The sequence below is a fragment of the Camelus ferus genome, chromosome 5 (assembly GCF_009834535.1).
Source record: "Camelus ferus isolate YT-003-E chromosome 5, BCGSAC_Cfer_1.0, whole genome shotgun sequence".
Lineage (NCBI taxonomy): Eukaryota > Metazoa > Chordata > Mammalia > Artiodactyla > Camelidae > Camelus > Camelus ferus.
The window spans coordinates 91,197,362-91,215,067 of NC_045700.1; the positions used below are offsets into that span (position 1 = coordinate 91,197,362).

A 17,706-nucleotide genomic window follows, 5' to 3' on the forward strand; every position below is an offset into this window, starting at 1 on the left:
CTTTGAGATTTGAGAGTGAATGATTCTAGATGGTCCTAGTTAACTTTGGCAAAAGTTTGTTTTCCATATTCTCATCCTCCGGGAGCCTCGCACGTTGAGAGGTGCAGCCCCCTACTGGAGCAGCACCCAAGTCCCTGCAGGCCTCCATGCCCCAGGCTTTCTGTATGAGACCATGTGCCAAGAGTGTCCCCAGCCAGAGAGAGGCTTTGTAAAAGCTGCCTCCTCAATACTAGGGCTATTTTGGGTGAAGAACAACAAAAAAGTTGTAGCAGTCATTTAACCTATAGTTTTATAGATTTGTGTCCTTTCTTAGAAGAATAATTTTTATTTTGGTATTGTTCTTTGATATCTACTCCCTCTTTTGGGTTCATTGATTTTCTGCTACTTACAGACATTCTTGATGTTTATAATGTAAATATCTGCTTGAGCATTTACCTCTAAGTTGGTTAAATCATTGCAGAAGTCTACACATACTTTGTCATTTTTAGAGGTGCTTTTAGAAATGGAAGTCAGGTGTCTGCAAAGACAGAGGCCATTGTCTCCACACATGGCACCACCCAGGCTGGCATGATTACGAGTGTGGAGTATCTAAATTTTTCCTGGAAGTTGTGCCTTATGAATAGAGTAATGTATACCCACTCCTTATAGAGACCGTATTAAATTGTGCATTCCTATGAAGGAGTTTCAGCAGTCCACACAGAATGTGGGAATGCATTGTTGTGAACGATGAAGAAGCTAAAACTCTACTTGTGGCCAGCTACCATTACCAAATTGTACACGTGCTTTCCTTCTGAATTTGTCAGTCTCTAAAATGGTGGTTTTTAACCTGGGGAGTTGTTAGAATCATCTATAAGATTCACAAGAAATACCTCTGCAGCAGAACACTGGGTGGTGAGATTTTAAGCATGTGTGTGTTTCAGAAGGTCTACAGACCATTTAGAGTCCCATTGGTAATTAGGTTCCATTGGTCCAGAATTTGTCTCATCTGTGCCGCTTGGTGGTGGATGATGGTGTTTTGGGGATGGCTCTGGCATGTTTGCTGTGGGCTGGCAGTGAGGAGAGGCTGCACTCAGGCAGCTTTGCCTCCAATGCTTTTTTAGGGCATGACATTGAGAGATCTTACTAAGAAGTGTGGCCCACAAGGAGCTGTTCCTTGTGCCGTGGGCGACCACCAACGTTGTGTGCTACAAATACCAACCAGTCTCTCTAAACAGGCTTAAAAAAATTCCCTGTGGATAAACTAATGAAGGGTTGATAAACTTCTTCCTGCCTTCTGGTTTCTTTGAAGTATAGGGTTATCACATAGAACTCTTACATTCAGAATTTAAACAGGGCATTTATAAAAGATAAGGTACTGTGATGAAAGCAGTAACTTAATTAACGTTAATGTGAATGAGTGATATAAAACTAGTCAAATGAATGAGCTGACTTGCTGAGAAATTTCCGACACCGTTGTCCCAGCTGTGATTCTTTTTAATGGTCTTATTGGACCTTTAATCCATAGTTTTTCTTTTCTTCATTTATATTTTTACTTAATTTTAACTTGTTGGTTAAATAAATAGTGGTAATTGTAGCTTTTTTTTGGCACAGGCAGAAATAACATCAGGTGATTATCCTGGCTCCTTCCAACTTGAGAAAACTTTAATGTGAAAATCAACTGACTTCTAAATATCCTGAACTAGTAAAATTTAAATAGAGATGGGGAAACAACAGGAAATTGTCACCTTTCTATTTATCTGGTTAAGATTTTTAGCAATAAAGCATATCCACACAACTGTCAGCCACTGTCTTCATCATTATTAAAAGGAAGTATATTTTAATCCTCCAGGAGAAAGAATAGGATGAAATCTCAGACAATAGGATAGTTCTTTGAATTTAGCTTTATGAAAGATTGGTCATGCTGTATTTACTTGCTCCTCCTTATATGGGAATTGCATTTATAGGTAATTATGGGTCTTGTATTTTGAAGATTGTTCCTTACATTTTATAGGTTGGAAAGCTCTAGAATCTGATTTGTGTCTGTGTGCCAACTTATAGAGCTTTGGACTCAAGGAGGACCAGTGACATTGCTAGTCATAAGTGGCAGAAAATATTTTGTTCGTGGTTTGTTTGTTTTTCTAACAACTTGTAGACTGTTTTTCATATTCGTGTGTTTCCAGAATAAAACACTTTTTCAGGGTGCTGCATACTTAATGGTTTTCTTGATAAATTGTTCTTTAAAAGGAGGGGGGACTTTTTCTTTCACTCTAAAAATCACTGTAGGGGATCACCCCAGTATTATATAACAGTTTGTATTACAATGTGTTAGAATCTTAAACAAAATGTGCATATTTCCTAAGGATAGAAGTACCAAAATTGGAAGTTGACTTAAGTTGGTACAACTGGAAGGTAACTTAAGATTATTACAGTTCAACCTTAGTCCTCACTTCCATTTTACAGATGAAGAAATTGATACTTGGACTAGTCAAGAGGGTATTCATTTCCAAGACTGCACACATAAAATTCTGTACGTTATTTTTGTATTTCATAATAAGGTCATATAGAAGTACAGTTGTATCCTGAGTCAATTCTTGATAAATTGTAACTAAGAAGTGGAAATATTGCATGGATATTTGAAGTAATTATTTAATTCAGTTGTATCTAGCTTTGGAATGCATTCATGCTTTTTATTCAGGATGCATCATCATTTTTCTTTGGGTGTTTTTATGCTATTGGAGAAATTGAGCTAGAGATAATGGCTAAGATTTATAAGTACATCCCTGGCCCTGCCCTCTCTTCCAGTTTTCTAACCTGTGTTGGATACAAATGGTGTACATTAGTTGGAAAATCCTCACACTATAAAATATAAAGCTGAAAGTGCATGCTGCCTTCTGCCCCTGACACAGCAATTGGATGTATATCCTTCTTGGCCATAACTATGCAGCCATATCATTTATACACCTGGACCCCTTTTTTATATGTATTGTTCTCTGGCATGCTTTTGTCATTTAACAGAGTAATGCAGATTTCTTTTGATACCAGTACTTTATCTTCTGTCGCTTTCTAGTGTTCTGCTGAATTGTTTTATCAGAATTTATTTAGCCAATCCTTGATAAAGTTTCTTTTTTTTTTTATTGTAGTAAACATCTTCATACATACAGTATTTGCAGATTTGTGCAAGTATTTCTATTAGGATAAGTTCTAGTTAATATTGTTAAGTCAAATTTTGATAGGTCTAACCAAATTGCCTTCAGTAAAGGCCAGTTTACACTTGAACCACTGGAGCCTCTAAATCCTTACCCACCCATATTCTTACTGGCTCTGTGGTTCGCGTTTGGTGCTGCCTGATATTTTTCTTCAAGACTTGGGCAAATGAGAAAGAGTGCCTTTGGTTGCTATGGAATATCCTTTAAGGAGTTAGTTCACAAAATTGATAGTTTAACATTGACCCTATTAAATTATCTTTTCTCTGTAGTTAGAGATATTAATTTAATTGTTGTACATGGCTTTTGTTCTTTATCTGCTTGCTTCTCATACTCTCCAAATCTTCTATTTTTGTTGAAAATAACCCAGTAATAGGTTTGATTTGAAGTAATGGTTTACTGATCTTAGAATTTCACTATTGAATTTTTTTATTAAGGAGCTTAGTACTGATACTATTTCTTGTTCAGGACTGGAACTGGGACTCTTACGCCATTTTCTAACTTGTTTTTTTCATCCTCCTGTGGTCTAGCTACTTCAGTGTCATCATCGGTCTTACTGATAAAGGCCTAGCAGGCCTTGCTAAATATTTGAATGTAGACATCCTGCTTTGTATATAGTTAGAACTTTAGAGATTAAGCTTTGGTGTTGAACTTGTGCCAGATGTTGATATCTGACTATCATTATTTCTGTTTTCTTACTTTCAGGCAGAGGCAGAGGTGAATGTGGTTTCTACCAAAGAAGCTTTGATGAAGTAGAGGGTGTGTTTGGTCGAGGAGGTGGCCGGGAAATGCATAGGTCGCAGAGCTGGGAGGAAAGGTAACTAAAGGAACCACATCTTGGTGTAAAGAACATTTCTTTCCTGCTTTTTGTAGAGGAGAAGCCTCTTTGTACAGTTCCAGTTTTTCATAAAAAAAATGCTGTTAATTGTTGACTATCAGTTATGTTAGAAATGTTTAAATGATCCTTATTTAAAGGAAGAAGCATTCTAGATAAATAGAGTAATATTTTAGTGCCAGCATGGATATTTAATAGTTAATTAGATTTGCTATTTGATTAACGTTCAGTGGGAAGCATTTTCATTTATTGTTTGTTATATTAATCGAGGCATCTTCTCTCTATTGCTTGGGACTTTATATGAAGTCTTTGAAGGTGAGCGAAGGCAGTTTCACAAAGATCCATGTACAAAGATAACCACTGTGATAATATTTATAATATAAAACAATGGGAAACAAGCCAAACACCTTAATATCAGTGTGGTTTCTTATATAATGGAGTACCCACACAATAGAATACTGTATAACCATTAAAGTTAGGATGATTTTGAAAATATTTAATGATGTGTAAAAGCACATTCTAAAAGCAGTATATAAAACTGTGTATAGCAAATACCTAAAATAAAACATGTATTTGGTTAAAAATGTACCTAATCTGAAAAATAACATTTCTGAGTCTATAGAAACTAGCTTTTGGGAGGTGAGATGATAGATAAAAATTTATTTTCATTTTTGTGCTTTTCTGTAGTGTCCAAATGTTAAGCAATAACCATGTATTTGTTTTATTAGTTGAAAAAGAAAGAAATCCTATTTTAAAAAAGATAGGAAGAAATAATACATATCTACTTAACAGAAGTGAAATAGATGTTAAAGGCAAATACAGAAGTTTACATAGTTGTGAACAGAACCTATCTTTCTTAATATTGAGAACACTGGGTTTTTTTTTCATTTTTCTTTTCTGGGGGTGGGGAGGTAATTAAGTTTATTTATTGAACTTTTGGTTTTTTTTTTTTAATGGAGGTACTGGGGATTGAACCCAGGACATCAGGCATGCTGGGCACGTGCTGTACCACTGAGCTATACCCTCCCCACCAAGACTGGTTTTCTTAAACAAAGACTTGATAAAGACTTTAAAAAAAAAGAAAAAGATAGGAAAGTGGGTGTCATGGACGGAAAATCTATGTTACTCTCAAATTGTTTGAAACTCATTTTACCTTTTCTAGGGGTGACAGACGTTTTGAAAAACCAGGACGAAAAGATGTAGGTAAGGCTTTCTTATACTGTTTTCAAGTATTTTTATCTGGACTTCATTGATTATAATGCTTAACAAGGCCAACACATAAGGATCTGTTTATTAAAAGTTGACTCACTTACTTGCATCTCTCCAGTAGATGGGGTTGTAGCATTGCTTGCATTTAGAATTCTTTGGTTATTTGAGGACTCCAGTGCATGAAACCAGGAGTGATGAATACAGCCATTAGGATTTACTTGATGTAACTTTTTAGGTCTGTGTGTTCTCTGCAAGGCATATATACTTTATTAAGGCTATCTTAGGAATTGAAATTTCAAGTTAGGAACCAGTCTATTAACTCCTTTTCCAGTACAGATAGCATCTCACAGGTGAGAAAAAATAGGGAAAATACTAGAATGTTTGCTTTTGTATCGGAGAGCAAAGGCTAAAACTATGAATGTTCTTACTTTGGATTTATTCATATGGTCTTTTTGGTGTATAATCTCACTTTCTTTTTTTCAGGGCAGTTTGCGCATAGATCTATACAAATATATTGTAGTGGCTTTTATTGAATGCTTTTTGATAAGATACCCACTTCAGGTTATTGGATAAACTGTGCTAATGATTCTGAGCTTCTTTTTAAAAGTAATCCACTTTTGTTGAAAATAGTAAGATTTTTAAAAAATTCTCAAATTGTGTCTAATCTCTCCAAGAACAGCAGTGCTAAACTAGTTTGTTGGGACACACTTGCTCAATTGTGTGAGATGTTTTATGACATCAAATTAAGACAGTTTGAATACTGAAGATTCCAGAATAATTTGGTTTTTTTTTTTTAATTAAAGATGGTTCTTATCGTGTGTTTGCTTCTAATGTATAGATAAATGGGTGGAATTAGAGACATCTGAGTAAGAGTCTAACCCCTGTGAACACCTATTGGAGAATGTGGAGATGGAAAAAGGCCTGTAATATTCAAATTACAATTCCTATTCTGTAGAAATTGTTTATTCCATAGGAGGAGATCAGTTTTGGTGATCATCTTATAGTATGATTCTGTGAGTATGAAATTAAAAGATTATTTAAAAATTTTAAAGAATAATCCGGATGATACAGAAAGGTGTGGTTTGGTGCATTTTAGTGTGAAATACTTTGAAGCAGGCATAGCAGTTTTTGGTTATTAGGCTGCTTCTGGCAGTTGTAATATGGGCTTGTACACTAGGCCTTATGATTTTTAGTATCTACTTGTCTCCAGTTTGTTGAGACTGTCATGCTATCTGTACTGGTTTCCAGAAGTACTTTTAAAGTTAGTTCCAGTGTGGGCTTCTTGATCATGTATCTGAGAGACCATCACTGAGTTCCCAGGTGGCCCAGGTAAGTGAGCCATCCAGCCAGGAGTTAGAGCTGCTATTCCCACCTCTCAGGAAAATTCTCCTCTCTTTTTGCCGGTACGCCATTCTCCTGAAAGGATAATGGGGCCTTTGCAGAAAATTTAATCCTTAACATAAAAGCTGTGGTTCTTTGAAGTGAAAGATTCATGAACAATTCTTTCAGAAACTTTCAACCCCTGGACAAAAGTTTCTGACTGCATTTCTTAGTTGTCTGTTTATTAAATAGCATTAGTATACCAACAGAGTTTTTATGGGGGAGTGTATGTGGGGGAGGTCGTATCTAATTTTCACATGCAGAGTTTTTGTGTAAATAGAGTACTGAGAGACTGCACAACATAGTGCATCTGTAGAGACTCAGATCCCAGCAGATCTTGCTGACTTCCTTATTGTGTCAGTTTGGGCAACTTCACTGAAATGTTGTAGTTGTGATCTATGTAAGGGATGTAGAGCTCTTAGGAAAAAAACATACCATGTAAATCTTCAGTACTACTTTATTTTCACAGGTTAGGTGAATCTTGTTATTTTAATATAGAAATAGGAATTCCTGCTGTCTATATGTGTTACAACAGTGTTGGGTTGGGAAAAAAAACCCCTATTTTTCTGGCTTGTGTTTAAGAATGCCTAGGATTTTCAAACAGCAAAAGTTCACCGTAATTAAGTTTCTGTGTCCTTGATATACTGTGCTATTATCAGTCTTAAACCACTCCAGAGTTCTTCTTTATTTTCTTTTCCTTTTGGTCAAAGAGTAGAAAAATGTGACTCGCTGCTGTGCCCTGCTGTTCACAACCGCTTGCCTTTACTAGCGAGTATTTATTTCAAAAGATGATTCCTGTGTGGATCGTCACCAGTAGGGAGAATTAATCTTTCACTTTTTCACATAAACCTGGATAAGGGAAATTTCAGAAAAGAAGAGCAGCGACCAATCTGTTTGAAATCTGATAGGGTGAGTTTTTTGGTTCCTGTTTTGTTGGAGGACAGTTAGTTTTTCGAGTTGAAATGAAAAGTATATTAAACTGGAGGTAAGGGAAAGTATTCATCTTAGTGTATGTAAAATAAAAAAGCAGAGGAAGCATAATTTCATGTAGTATTAGATTTGGAAAGAAATAATAGAGTTCATCTAGTCCAGCCTCCTACTGGTGAATAAACACTCATTTGTGTTTATAGAAAAAACTATTTGAAGTTGGAAACAGGAATTTGGATTTGAAAATACTTTCTTGCCTAATTATTCTTTGCTTTTTCTATTGGAGATTTTCTTCCTAGTTGAATTATATCTAAACCTTTATATCTACAAAAATTAAATATATTTGCATTTATGAGTTATTTAGAGCTGTTGTGGCTTTTTAAACCATTTAATGGATCATAAGTAGGAAAGGAATGTTTTTACTTAGGTTGGAACTCATTCAGATGAATAATAGTTGGTTATAATTTTTAAATCACTGTTTGATTATTATGCAGGGTAGCTTTAAAGTAGATATTATTTTGTATTTCCTTGCCCAAAATATCACCCGACAGTTTCCAGTTGGCCACTCATCTTACTTTCTGATCACTTTCTGCCACAAATATATGAACATGTGCATGTGTTTGGGTGTCATGCTCAAATGCTTGTAGAGTTTTGTACATGTCTGTTCTTTGCTGTTTTCTTGTGAATGTTTATTCTTAGCTGTTCAAAATTAAAGGGAGGGGGACATACTTACCCCAGTTTTTTTTTTTTAAATAAAGAACCAAAGAAGTGATCTTCGTTGTCTTGAAAAAATAACAGTTTTAAAAGATGTTCACTAAATATTGTGAAATCATCATTCTACCCAGGGAGTGAGCTAGGTTTCAAACTAGACTGTTGCTTCAACTTGCAGCTGAAAATGAGAAATTAATGGCTGATTTTCTTAGAGTTCAGCTGTGTTAAACTTCACTGTCCATTTACCTTCATTACTGGTGTCATACCACATCTGTATAAACTCACCAGCAACATTTCTGTTGTTGTAAGTATCAGTTATGTTCAGATCCATTGATTTCAGCAGATAACCACAGATGCCAGCTTTGTAGAATGTTAAATTTCTACAATATGTATTGTTATTTAGCTCAGCCATTTTTTTATGGGTGGAGTCTTAATCACCAGGATGTAATCAGAGAGATGTAATCAGCATTGAAAAAAGAAAGCATGAAATATGAAGGAAGAGTAGCTGCATAACTGGCTGAGTATATTTAATACATTAAAAAGAGGGTGCTATGGTTACTTCTTACTCTGTCAGTCCTGTTTCAGAGATCTGAAAATTGTCAATGCTTTGTCCATTGATATGGATGTCCAGGTCAGTCCTGTTCGGGCTCTTAGAGACTAGAGGAGTTGGAAGTTCAGGAACAGTCTTGTCAAAATTCTCCATCTTGATTTGATATTCACCTTTGGAACCTCGGGTCAACAAAGATGCAAAACAGTGATGTAACATGATCTCGGAGGGTAGGTAGGATGTCCTCCTTTGGCATATTTCTCCAGTGCCTTCCTGCATTGCTGATAGGAACACAACTAATTCAAAGTGGGGAGGATTTTCATGCTGGAGCAGAGTAGCCAGAGGACTCGATGGTATAATGGAGTGATAGTAGGTTAATGGGAAGATAAAGAATGGGCATTCTTCAGAACTGATGCCGTCAAGGTGGAAGTCCACACTGGTCTGGTAGAGTTCGCCGTTTTCTCTTTCCTGATAGAGTATAGCTGAGACCCGAACACTGGTTAGAGGGCTAGGTCGAGTGTTGGCCACTTGGAAAATAAGATTAGGTTTGCCTTCTATGTGAGCTACTACTGCTAGGTCAGTAAAGCGAATTGAGAAAGCTCGATTTTTTGGCCGGGCAATCTTCGCCACAAAGGCACCTAAATTAAAAACCATTGAATTTTTTTTTAGAATGAACACTTTAAATACCAGTACCTTTTCTGAATGAGTAGGGTATAGCAAATGGTTACACATTTCTTGGTGTCATACCTTCCAGATGAGCCAGGAATTGAATTCATTGTTAATTTCTCATTATTCTGAAGAATTTTTCAAAATGGACATGCATTCTCATTTTAAAACTATGATTTCAAAATGGGTAAGCAAAATTAATTTTTGTTATATGGAAATAGAAAGCTTTAATCTAGTTTGTTATGAAGTCAAAGAGTGGTCATTCCCTGTATTCCTGGCCCTGCTTTTAAACAAATGTAACAAAATAAATTCAGTTTAGTTGCAACCAGATTACTTCAAATTGAAATAGAGATTAGATTCAGAGTGGAATGATTTGGGGTAGGTAGGGAGGAGACCAGTAGAATGAGTGATATATTGAAGAATTTTTAACTTTGAAATTTGTACAAACTTTTTTTTAAAAGAAGGCTCTAGCACTAAGGTGATTTCAGTGTACCTGTCAACTGCCCCCTCCTCCCCCAAGCAGCTGGTAGATCAGGGTTTCTTAACTACTTTTGCGCCACAATTGTTGTTGGCAAACTGGTGAGGTCTGTGGACCTCTTATCAGAATTATTCTTTAAATGCATAAAAATAAAATACGGAAACCAAATATGTTGAAATCCAGTTGAACGTTTAAAAAATTGTAATATGTACCAGTATATGTGCTTTTTTAATGCATTAAATAACAATACAGTGGTGGGTTTAGTACTGTAATTTTGAAGTAGTGTAGTGTGATATGAAAATACCTGATTTCTATTTGTGTCAGAGTTACAGGTATTGCTGATGCTATTGTTGTTGCCTATATTTGTAATTAACGGAAATGCCAAATTTCAATTAGAAGTTAGGATAAAAAAGACCTAAGTTTTTCCTAAGTTCACAGAGCCTTAAATTTTATCAAATGACTGACCCAGCGTAAGAGCTCTTGTAAAGAAAGGTTAGGTGACAACATGCCTCTGGTTGTAGAGCCAGTTGATAGCACCCTAGGGCTTTATTCCAGATCACTGTTAAAATACATAGCCCATTGCTTACCCTCTCAGATTATTACAGGGTAGGGTGTTAAAACAAGGTTTTTTCTTTTTTTCTTTTATTGTGTATATCACTAGCCCTACTTTATTAGAGGAAAGAGTCTTATGTGCTGCCAGGTTTATCAGCAGAATTTCATAATCTATTGGCCGTATTTCCAGTGCATTTTCCTGAGGATGTGTATACTTACACTCCAACATACAATGCTGACTGTGCTGCTCTGGGCTCACTAGTATTGAGTAAATGTTGAAAAGATGAAGTCAGAGGAGAAAATTCTAGTCCAGTAAAGGTTTTTTAAAAAAAGAAAAAGTCAAATTCCTCTGTTGGGTAAAATGACTGTCAAAATATACATTGAACGTATTTATTCACTTATTTAACAAAATATTTAGCTTTTCTGAAAAACTCCTTTTAGCCTTTTTGTTAATTTTTTTTTTTGGCTAGTGTCATAATGATCCCTTTTTTCTTAAGTTTCAATAGGTAAAACTTAAGTGTAGAGTCAAGTTTCTTAAAATTTCTCCTATTGTTTGATCCTGGGCTCTTTTCAATCTCAGGCATTACCTGTAATAATGCAAATAAGTTATTCTATAATACAGTTGCTTATAACTGACTATACCCTTTCCAAAACATTCATGCATTTTTTAAAGAACAAAAACAATTACCTGTGATAAAAGCCTCTAGCATGAGGCCTAGGAGCATTTGTATGGCAAGTAGGGCGATTGCACTTGGACAGTCACCACTGGGGAACATGGTCCCATAACCAATTGTGAGTTGTGTCTCCAGGGAGAAGGAGAAGGCAGCTGTGAAACTGGTGATGTACTTGACACAGATAGTGTGGTTTTCAGGTGGGGCATCATGATCTAGTTCCAGATCACCATTCATCTCAGCTAGAACATACCAGAGCACTGCAAAGACAAGCCAGTGGACAACAAAAGAAGCAGAAAAAACCAACATCATCCAGCGCCAGCGCATGTCCATTAGGATTCCCCAAGCGTCTCGAAGATATGCAAGACCTCTTTGAGCGCCATCCATTTGAAGTGTGCTATGGCCATCCTTGGTGACCATTCTCCGGTATCTCTGAGTTAGGAGAGGAGCAATAACTTTGCAATTACTGCCATCCATCTCAGGCTGTAGTTCTCTGAAATCAAGGGTAAATTAGTAAACCCTTAACTGTATTACAGTTCATGTTAATAAATTCTGAGACCTTATTTGCTTTGTAATTTCTTTGGAATGCTTCCCTGACTACTAGGCAGGCTTTCCCAGTCTGATAGCTCGCTCTTTTCTCTTTACATAAATGGGCATTTACTGACTAAGTCATTCATTTCATAGCTAATCATGAGTTGCCGTAAGGATATCTCTTATTGTTTCCTTTAGTGACTGTTAAAATATTGTTTGACATTTTAACAAATCCCTGAGATTTGGGATTGGGATTCATGTCTTTTTTAACACTCCTATATCTGTCTTGTACAAGTCCGGGCTTCAAGTATGTATTGATCTGACTAAACATTATGTGTAAATAATTACTTTTCATAATTAAATAATAATTTGTGAATAACTCATAATTAAAAGGAATGTTAAATATGTGTTCCTCTGTATAAATAAATAGAAATTATTTAGAAGTGTAGTGTTAAATTGTCTGAAAGTGTTTTGAAGCCAGACTTAGTGCTAGGATAAGACTAAGCATTTACAGATCCATAGTCCTAATGTACGCTTTATAATTAGGCTGTTGAAAATTTATGATTAAGTTTTATTTGTTTTTTTTTTACTTTGTGGCCATTTTCATGTAGTCTTTCCTTCCATGGCTGATGGATTGCCTCCCTTTTAAATATTGTAGGTTCTGGTTAGATTGTGGGGTGGAGAGAGAGTTATTTTCTTGGCAAAATAAGAAATTCCAGGTAGAGATTCCTAGATAATATTAATTTTGAAAGTAAATGAACCAGAAGAAAAAGGTTTGAGTTTAATGAACTAAAATAATTAAGACATCAAATGACAGTTTTTAAAACATAATTAGTGAAATTAGTTTTTAGCTATAAACAGTTTTCATCTGTGTTTATACTTTTCTCTGTGTGGTGAGTAGAAATCTAATATATGCTTTCCATATGACCATCCTTGCGTGGACACCTAACAAAGGTGTCAAAGACTTATGCAGAAGTAACCAAGAACAGAATGGGAAATGCAGCTTTGTTTCCCTCGAGTGCTCCTCTCTTCTTTGCCATAGTCAAGTACTAGGAGTTCATAGTTGACTCTTTTCTTAGTTGCTTCTTCCTTCAGCAGTAGATGCCCTGGAAGTGTTGACTGTCCATCCCCTTCCTACCTGTTGAGCTACGGTGATGGCTTAAGAAGGGGACCAGAGGCACATGGAACTAAAGTTGTTGCTTGAATTTGCTGGATCCTCTCACGTCTAGGGACTTTGAGGCTTTGGAGACTGCCTTCCTGTGTTGTTGGAATCGGACATTGGCTAGCTGGGTATATACTTTTCCTTTTGTTCTAAGGCTAATTTAACATTTATTGGTGATTTTAGAGACATTCTTTTGTATTTTCTTCAGATTTGAGTTACCGATGGAACACAGGGATGATTGTTAAATTTATTTAGATTAGATGGCTGTTTCAGTTTCATATTATAAATTTTAAAAAATTAGAGCATTAATGTTTTATAATTTATTATCCTAACAAGATGTCATTATCATTTTATTTAGAGGTTTTTTTTTTTTTTTCTTGGCACAACTATTTAATGACTCATTTTGCTAGACTTTTTTGGTGTTTTATAAGACCTGATCTCTGCCCTTTTGGAAATTATAACAACAACAACAAAATATTCATAGGCACTGTGCTAGGTGCCTTCATATTGCATTGTCCCAATTCTTTTGTATCTCAGTGAGATAGACATTATCCCATTTTTCAGATAAGATCACTGAGGATCAGGCAGTGAAAGAAATTTATACAAGGCAGATGGGGGCCTTGGATTATTTGGATTATTTTCCAAGTCTAGCTAACTTCACAGTTGGGTTTTGTTTGTTTGTTTGTTTTAACTACAAGAAGCTGTCTATTCAGAGAGTTTGAGATAAAAGTCTTCCCCAGAATGATTGATACTGCATTCACAGAACAGTCTTTGACAGCTAGATTTTTAGCACCTTTAGTAGATGCTCTTTCTATCCTCATAAATGTCTCAAGTATCCACTTTAATCATTGTTAACTTTATACATGATTTTTATGCCAGTAAGGATTAATAATATTAGCTAATTAATACGTATTGTTTATTATGTGCCAGGAATCATACCAAACACCTCATGTATATTGATTCATGTGAAGCCAATAGTAATGCCAGCACAGAGTAACTTCTTAGTAAGTATTAGTTGCTTTATTGGTATTAATAATATTTCTTAACTTTCCCAGCAATAAGTACTATCATTGCCCATTTTACAGATAATGAAACTGAGGCACAATGAGTATCCTAAGATCACAGGAGTAGTAAGTGGTGGTGAATCCCTTCTGAGTCCAGAGTCAGAGCTGTATTGCCGGAAAAATAGACATTTTGATCCTGGTTAGCCTTTGTGAATAATCCAGTGTTCCATATAACTAGTTTTGTTCAAGAGCCCCTACAGAATATTTGTTCTTCAGGAATGCTTATGTTAAGACCTATGATTGTAGGCAAGAAATATATTTTCAGTTAAGGAAGACATCTTGCAAGATTTGAAGATTAGTACATTTAGAATTATTGCAGTCTAGTCTTGGATTCTACAGAGCAGTAGAGTTAAAATAAAATGGGGAGAGAAGAGTTCTTATAAAGCATTGCCAGCTTTGTTTTTTGCCAGGTGAGAAAATAATTTTAAAAATATAATACTATCATCATAATTTTATAAAAGACGTTCTGACACTCAAAGGAAGATATAGCAATAAAAGGTAGTTGGCTGCCTTCATTAAGTTTGTGAACCACTGTGTGGTTCTGCGTTGTCCACAGCTTTGACCTTTGTTGTTTCTTGCATCCTTGCCTATGTGAAAATGCCAATCATGGACGTGTACACTGGTGGTGTTCCACTTAGGAAACCACTGATTACTTATTATGTCACAATAATTTGGCAGGGGGGAAGGTCCATGATTCTACTTGATTTTTAACCTCCTTCATTAAGTTCTAAAATTCATTACCTGGGAAGATAGTTTTGTATACATACTTTAGCTAATGAAAATTAGTTATTCTCATTTGGGCCCTTTTAGGATTGTTACTTCTTACCTACAGCTTTGGTAGCACTCTTGCTCTAGACTTTTACATTTTTTTTTTCTTGCAACTAAATAAATACATGGAAAAACCCGGGCTATAAAATATTTGCCCATTTATAAACTGTTTGGTGGAAAAAATAGTACTTTATAAAAATGATAGTTTGGCTGCTTCATTGGTCATCAGAATAATGGATTCATTCTACTCGTTAGGTTGTAGCACTTAAAATTATGTCTTATTATCATGTTGTAGTAGCATATTAGTTCGTATCAAACAGTTAAGATATAAGCTATAACTACAAATGTTAAGTAATTACAGCATTACTGTGTGTTCATGTTTGGAGTAAAGACTGTAGACAGAGTCATAATCATCTCTCCTCCCCTCCATAATGAGGGCAAACTGTTGGTTCTATTATATAAGCTCAGAGATTCTTCTATATTTTAATTTCTTATTTGTAGAAGCATCTAGCTTCAGTAATAATTTCATGCTTAAAAGGAAATTAGGACACTCATCACTTTTACCATGAATTAAAAAAATGAAAAGGCAAAGTGATTTTTAGGGGGGGTCATTTGTTTCTGTATGCTTATTTTGGGTTTTTTCAGTCCCTTCCAAAAGAAAAAGATACATTTTTTTAAGAAGCCATTGAATTTTTTCTAGGGCCTTTCACTTCTCATTCTTCTGTTATAAAAGAGAATTAGTATACATCTATTAAAACATTTAAGAAGAAATTTTCCAGTAATACTTTCAGTAGGACTATTATTCTGTTTTTAAAATTCAAGGAAAAAGAATAAAGAGCCTTGACATATGACTCTGTAGGTAATATCTTTGTTTTAAAACTCTATTGGCAATATCTGACTTCATCCCTATTTGTCAGTCAATTTTTTCCTCTGTTCCCCTTAAGGAAAGAAATAAGATTGAATATTATTTCATCTACTCACCAGTTATTTTGCTGGGTCAGCCTATATACACAGGTATGTCTTGAGGAAGCTTTCAGAGTCTGTCTTTTTGATGAGGTAATTTTAATCTACAAGTGCAGTTTGTAGTTTCTCTTCTTGGACTGGGTTTGCAGTTCACATTCCTCTGTTTATAATGTCGTGGGGGCTGGTTTCAGCTGAAGCTGATGTGATTGGTCACTTAGTCTGCAGGGGGGCCAATTAGCTCTGATCATGTGGAAAAGAATGCTGGTTTGTTAGGAGGTCTTTCTTCACCCAACACAAACCTTAACAACTCTGGAGAAAGCCTCCAGAACTGACTTGGAGAAGGGGTGCATTTTTTCCCTCTAATCAGGACCGGTCTTTAGTAAGTTTGCATAATCTTACTTAAGAGTTTATTTAAAAGTTCAAAGGGATAAAATTCCCTGCAAGATTTCCTTTCAGCCGTCTTTTCCTTATATAGCATGTTGAAGTGTGAGATATTTCCTTTACTAATCTTTTTTTCCTCCATTTCTTTGGGGAATATTTTCCTTGGATAAGGACTTATAGGTATAAATTAATGAACTGATTTTACTAGTTTTCGTTTCATATCCCGTCTCAGCAGAATGGCTACCACTGATTCTGGAACTAGTAATTCAGGTAATTTAGTTAACCTGAAATCTTTTTGGAGGGGCAAGGAAGAAGACTTTAATTTTATTTTCTAAAGGCTATGTGCAGAGATCTTGAATAAGAATAAATTTAATTGTTTGGTACCTTGTGCTTATCTTTAAAAAACACACCTGTGTGAAAAAATGAAGAATTTTCTTAAGTCATGCTTTAGTGATGTTTAGGGGTTGTTTCCCTGAGGAGACGTATGATGACATGCAATGAAACATAGTGTTCAGGGTATAGAAATTTTAATTTAACATCTAAATAATGTTTAGCTGAAAAATGTCTGTGATCCAGCTTGTAGCAACTTCTAAATGAGCCGTGGGATGGCTTTGTGTAATGCCTTACTGGAGCAGTGCTTTTCTCCACCTTCGTTAGCTGCTGATTCTAAAGCTTTGATCAAATGTCACATGTAAGAGGATCTGAGAAACAAAGGCTGTGATTGTTCAAAGTAAAATCATGGAAGGCCTGCTGGGAAAATTATTAATGTTGACCAATATAATGCTACTTAGAAAGTGAAATCCGCCTTTGTAGATTCCTTCTCCCCCCGCAATTAAAAAAGATATTAATTCCTTCTTTGTTTTATTAATGCCAAACATTTCAATACAAGTTCAGACACAGCATTGGAAACTTTGACCCTCAGAACTAGAGAAGGTGAAACATGAAGGAGGGACTTATGATATGATGCACCTTCCCTGCATGTTCTGGTAGGAATTGTACTTTATATCAATTACCAATTAACTGATTGGGGGTGGGAGAGGGAAGCCAGAGTAAATATAGTGTAACACTGCCTTTCCGAAAGCAGTACTTAAGTGTATCTGCCATCTGTCTTGAATAGACATTATAGTAAGCAAGATAGTGAAAAGTTTTACCGAACTTAGAAGTCTCTTTCATGATATACTCCATTTCAGAATATACTGAGGCAGAAATGATTTAGCAAGATGATTGTCAAGAAAGAAATATCTCCAGTGAAGTATTCTGGTTTCTGGGTGTTACACTTTGAAGTCTTCAATGGTCTGTAGATGCTGATTCCTAATTGGTAACTGAAGGGATGTTGTGGACCAGTTCTGGCATCCCTCCTTAGGAACAGAGCACTCCCATTGTAATAGCCTGAGCAGTTAAATTCATTTCTGGTTAAGCTTGCCAGGTTAGCTGAGATGAAATTGATATTGGCACAGATGATACACCAACTTCATCCTAAAATACATGGGCCCTCCCATCTAAGCAGAAATAGTGGTTTCCATTGGAGTTGCCTCTACAGTATTCTATGAGTGAACACAGATGCCAGGTATCTGTTCATTGATTGATTGATTTTTATTCAGAATTACAATAGTTAAGAAAGATGCCAAGACCAGGTACATTATTCTTTATTAAATTAAATTCTCTGTCCGTAAGTTGTT

General features: G+C 35.6%; 2 protein-coding genes across 5 annotated transcripts in view; one reads left to right on the top strand and one right to left on the bottom strand.

The window, feature by feature from the left end:
* Positions 1 to 17,706, top strand: part of GIGYF2 (GRB10 interacting GYF protein 2) — a 112,477-nt gene that overhangs the window by 40,760 nt on the left and 54,011 nt on the right. For all 4 annotated transcript variants that reach the window (XM_032480511.1, XM_032480514.1, XM_032480515.1 and 1 more), the window contains exons 7-8: positions 3,888 to 3,999; positions 5,180 to 5,220. In XM_032480511.1, the coding sequence (XP_032336402.1) occupies positions 3,888 to 3,999; positions 5,180 to 5,220 (153 nt within the window). The remainder of the gene's footprint in view (positions 1 to 3,887; positions 4,000 to 5,179; positions 5,221 to 17,706) is intronic.
* KCNJ13 (potassium inwardly rectifying channel subfamily J member 13) lies at positions 8,538 to 15,836 on the bottom strand. Its single transcript, XM_006191134.3, has 3 exons — positions 15,665 to 15,836; positions 11,176 to 11,651; positions 8,538 to 9,429 (listed from the first exon to the last, which is right to left on the bottom strand). Exons 2-3 carry the CDS (start codon positions 11,633 to 11,635, stop codon positions 8,807 to 8,809), a joined length of 1,083 nt encoding a protein of 360 aa, XP_006191196.1. The 5' UTR covers positions 11,636 to 11,651; positions 15,665 to 15,836; the 3' UTR covers positions 8,538 to 8,806.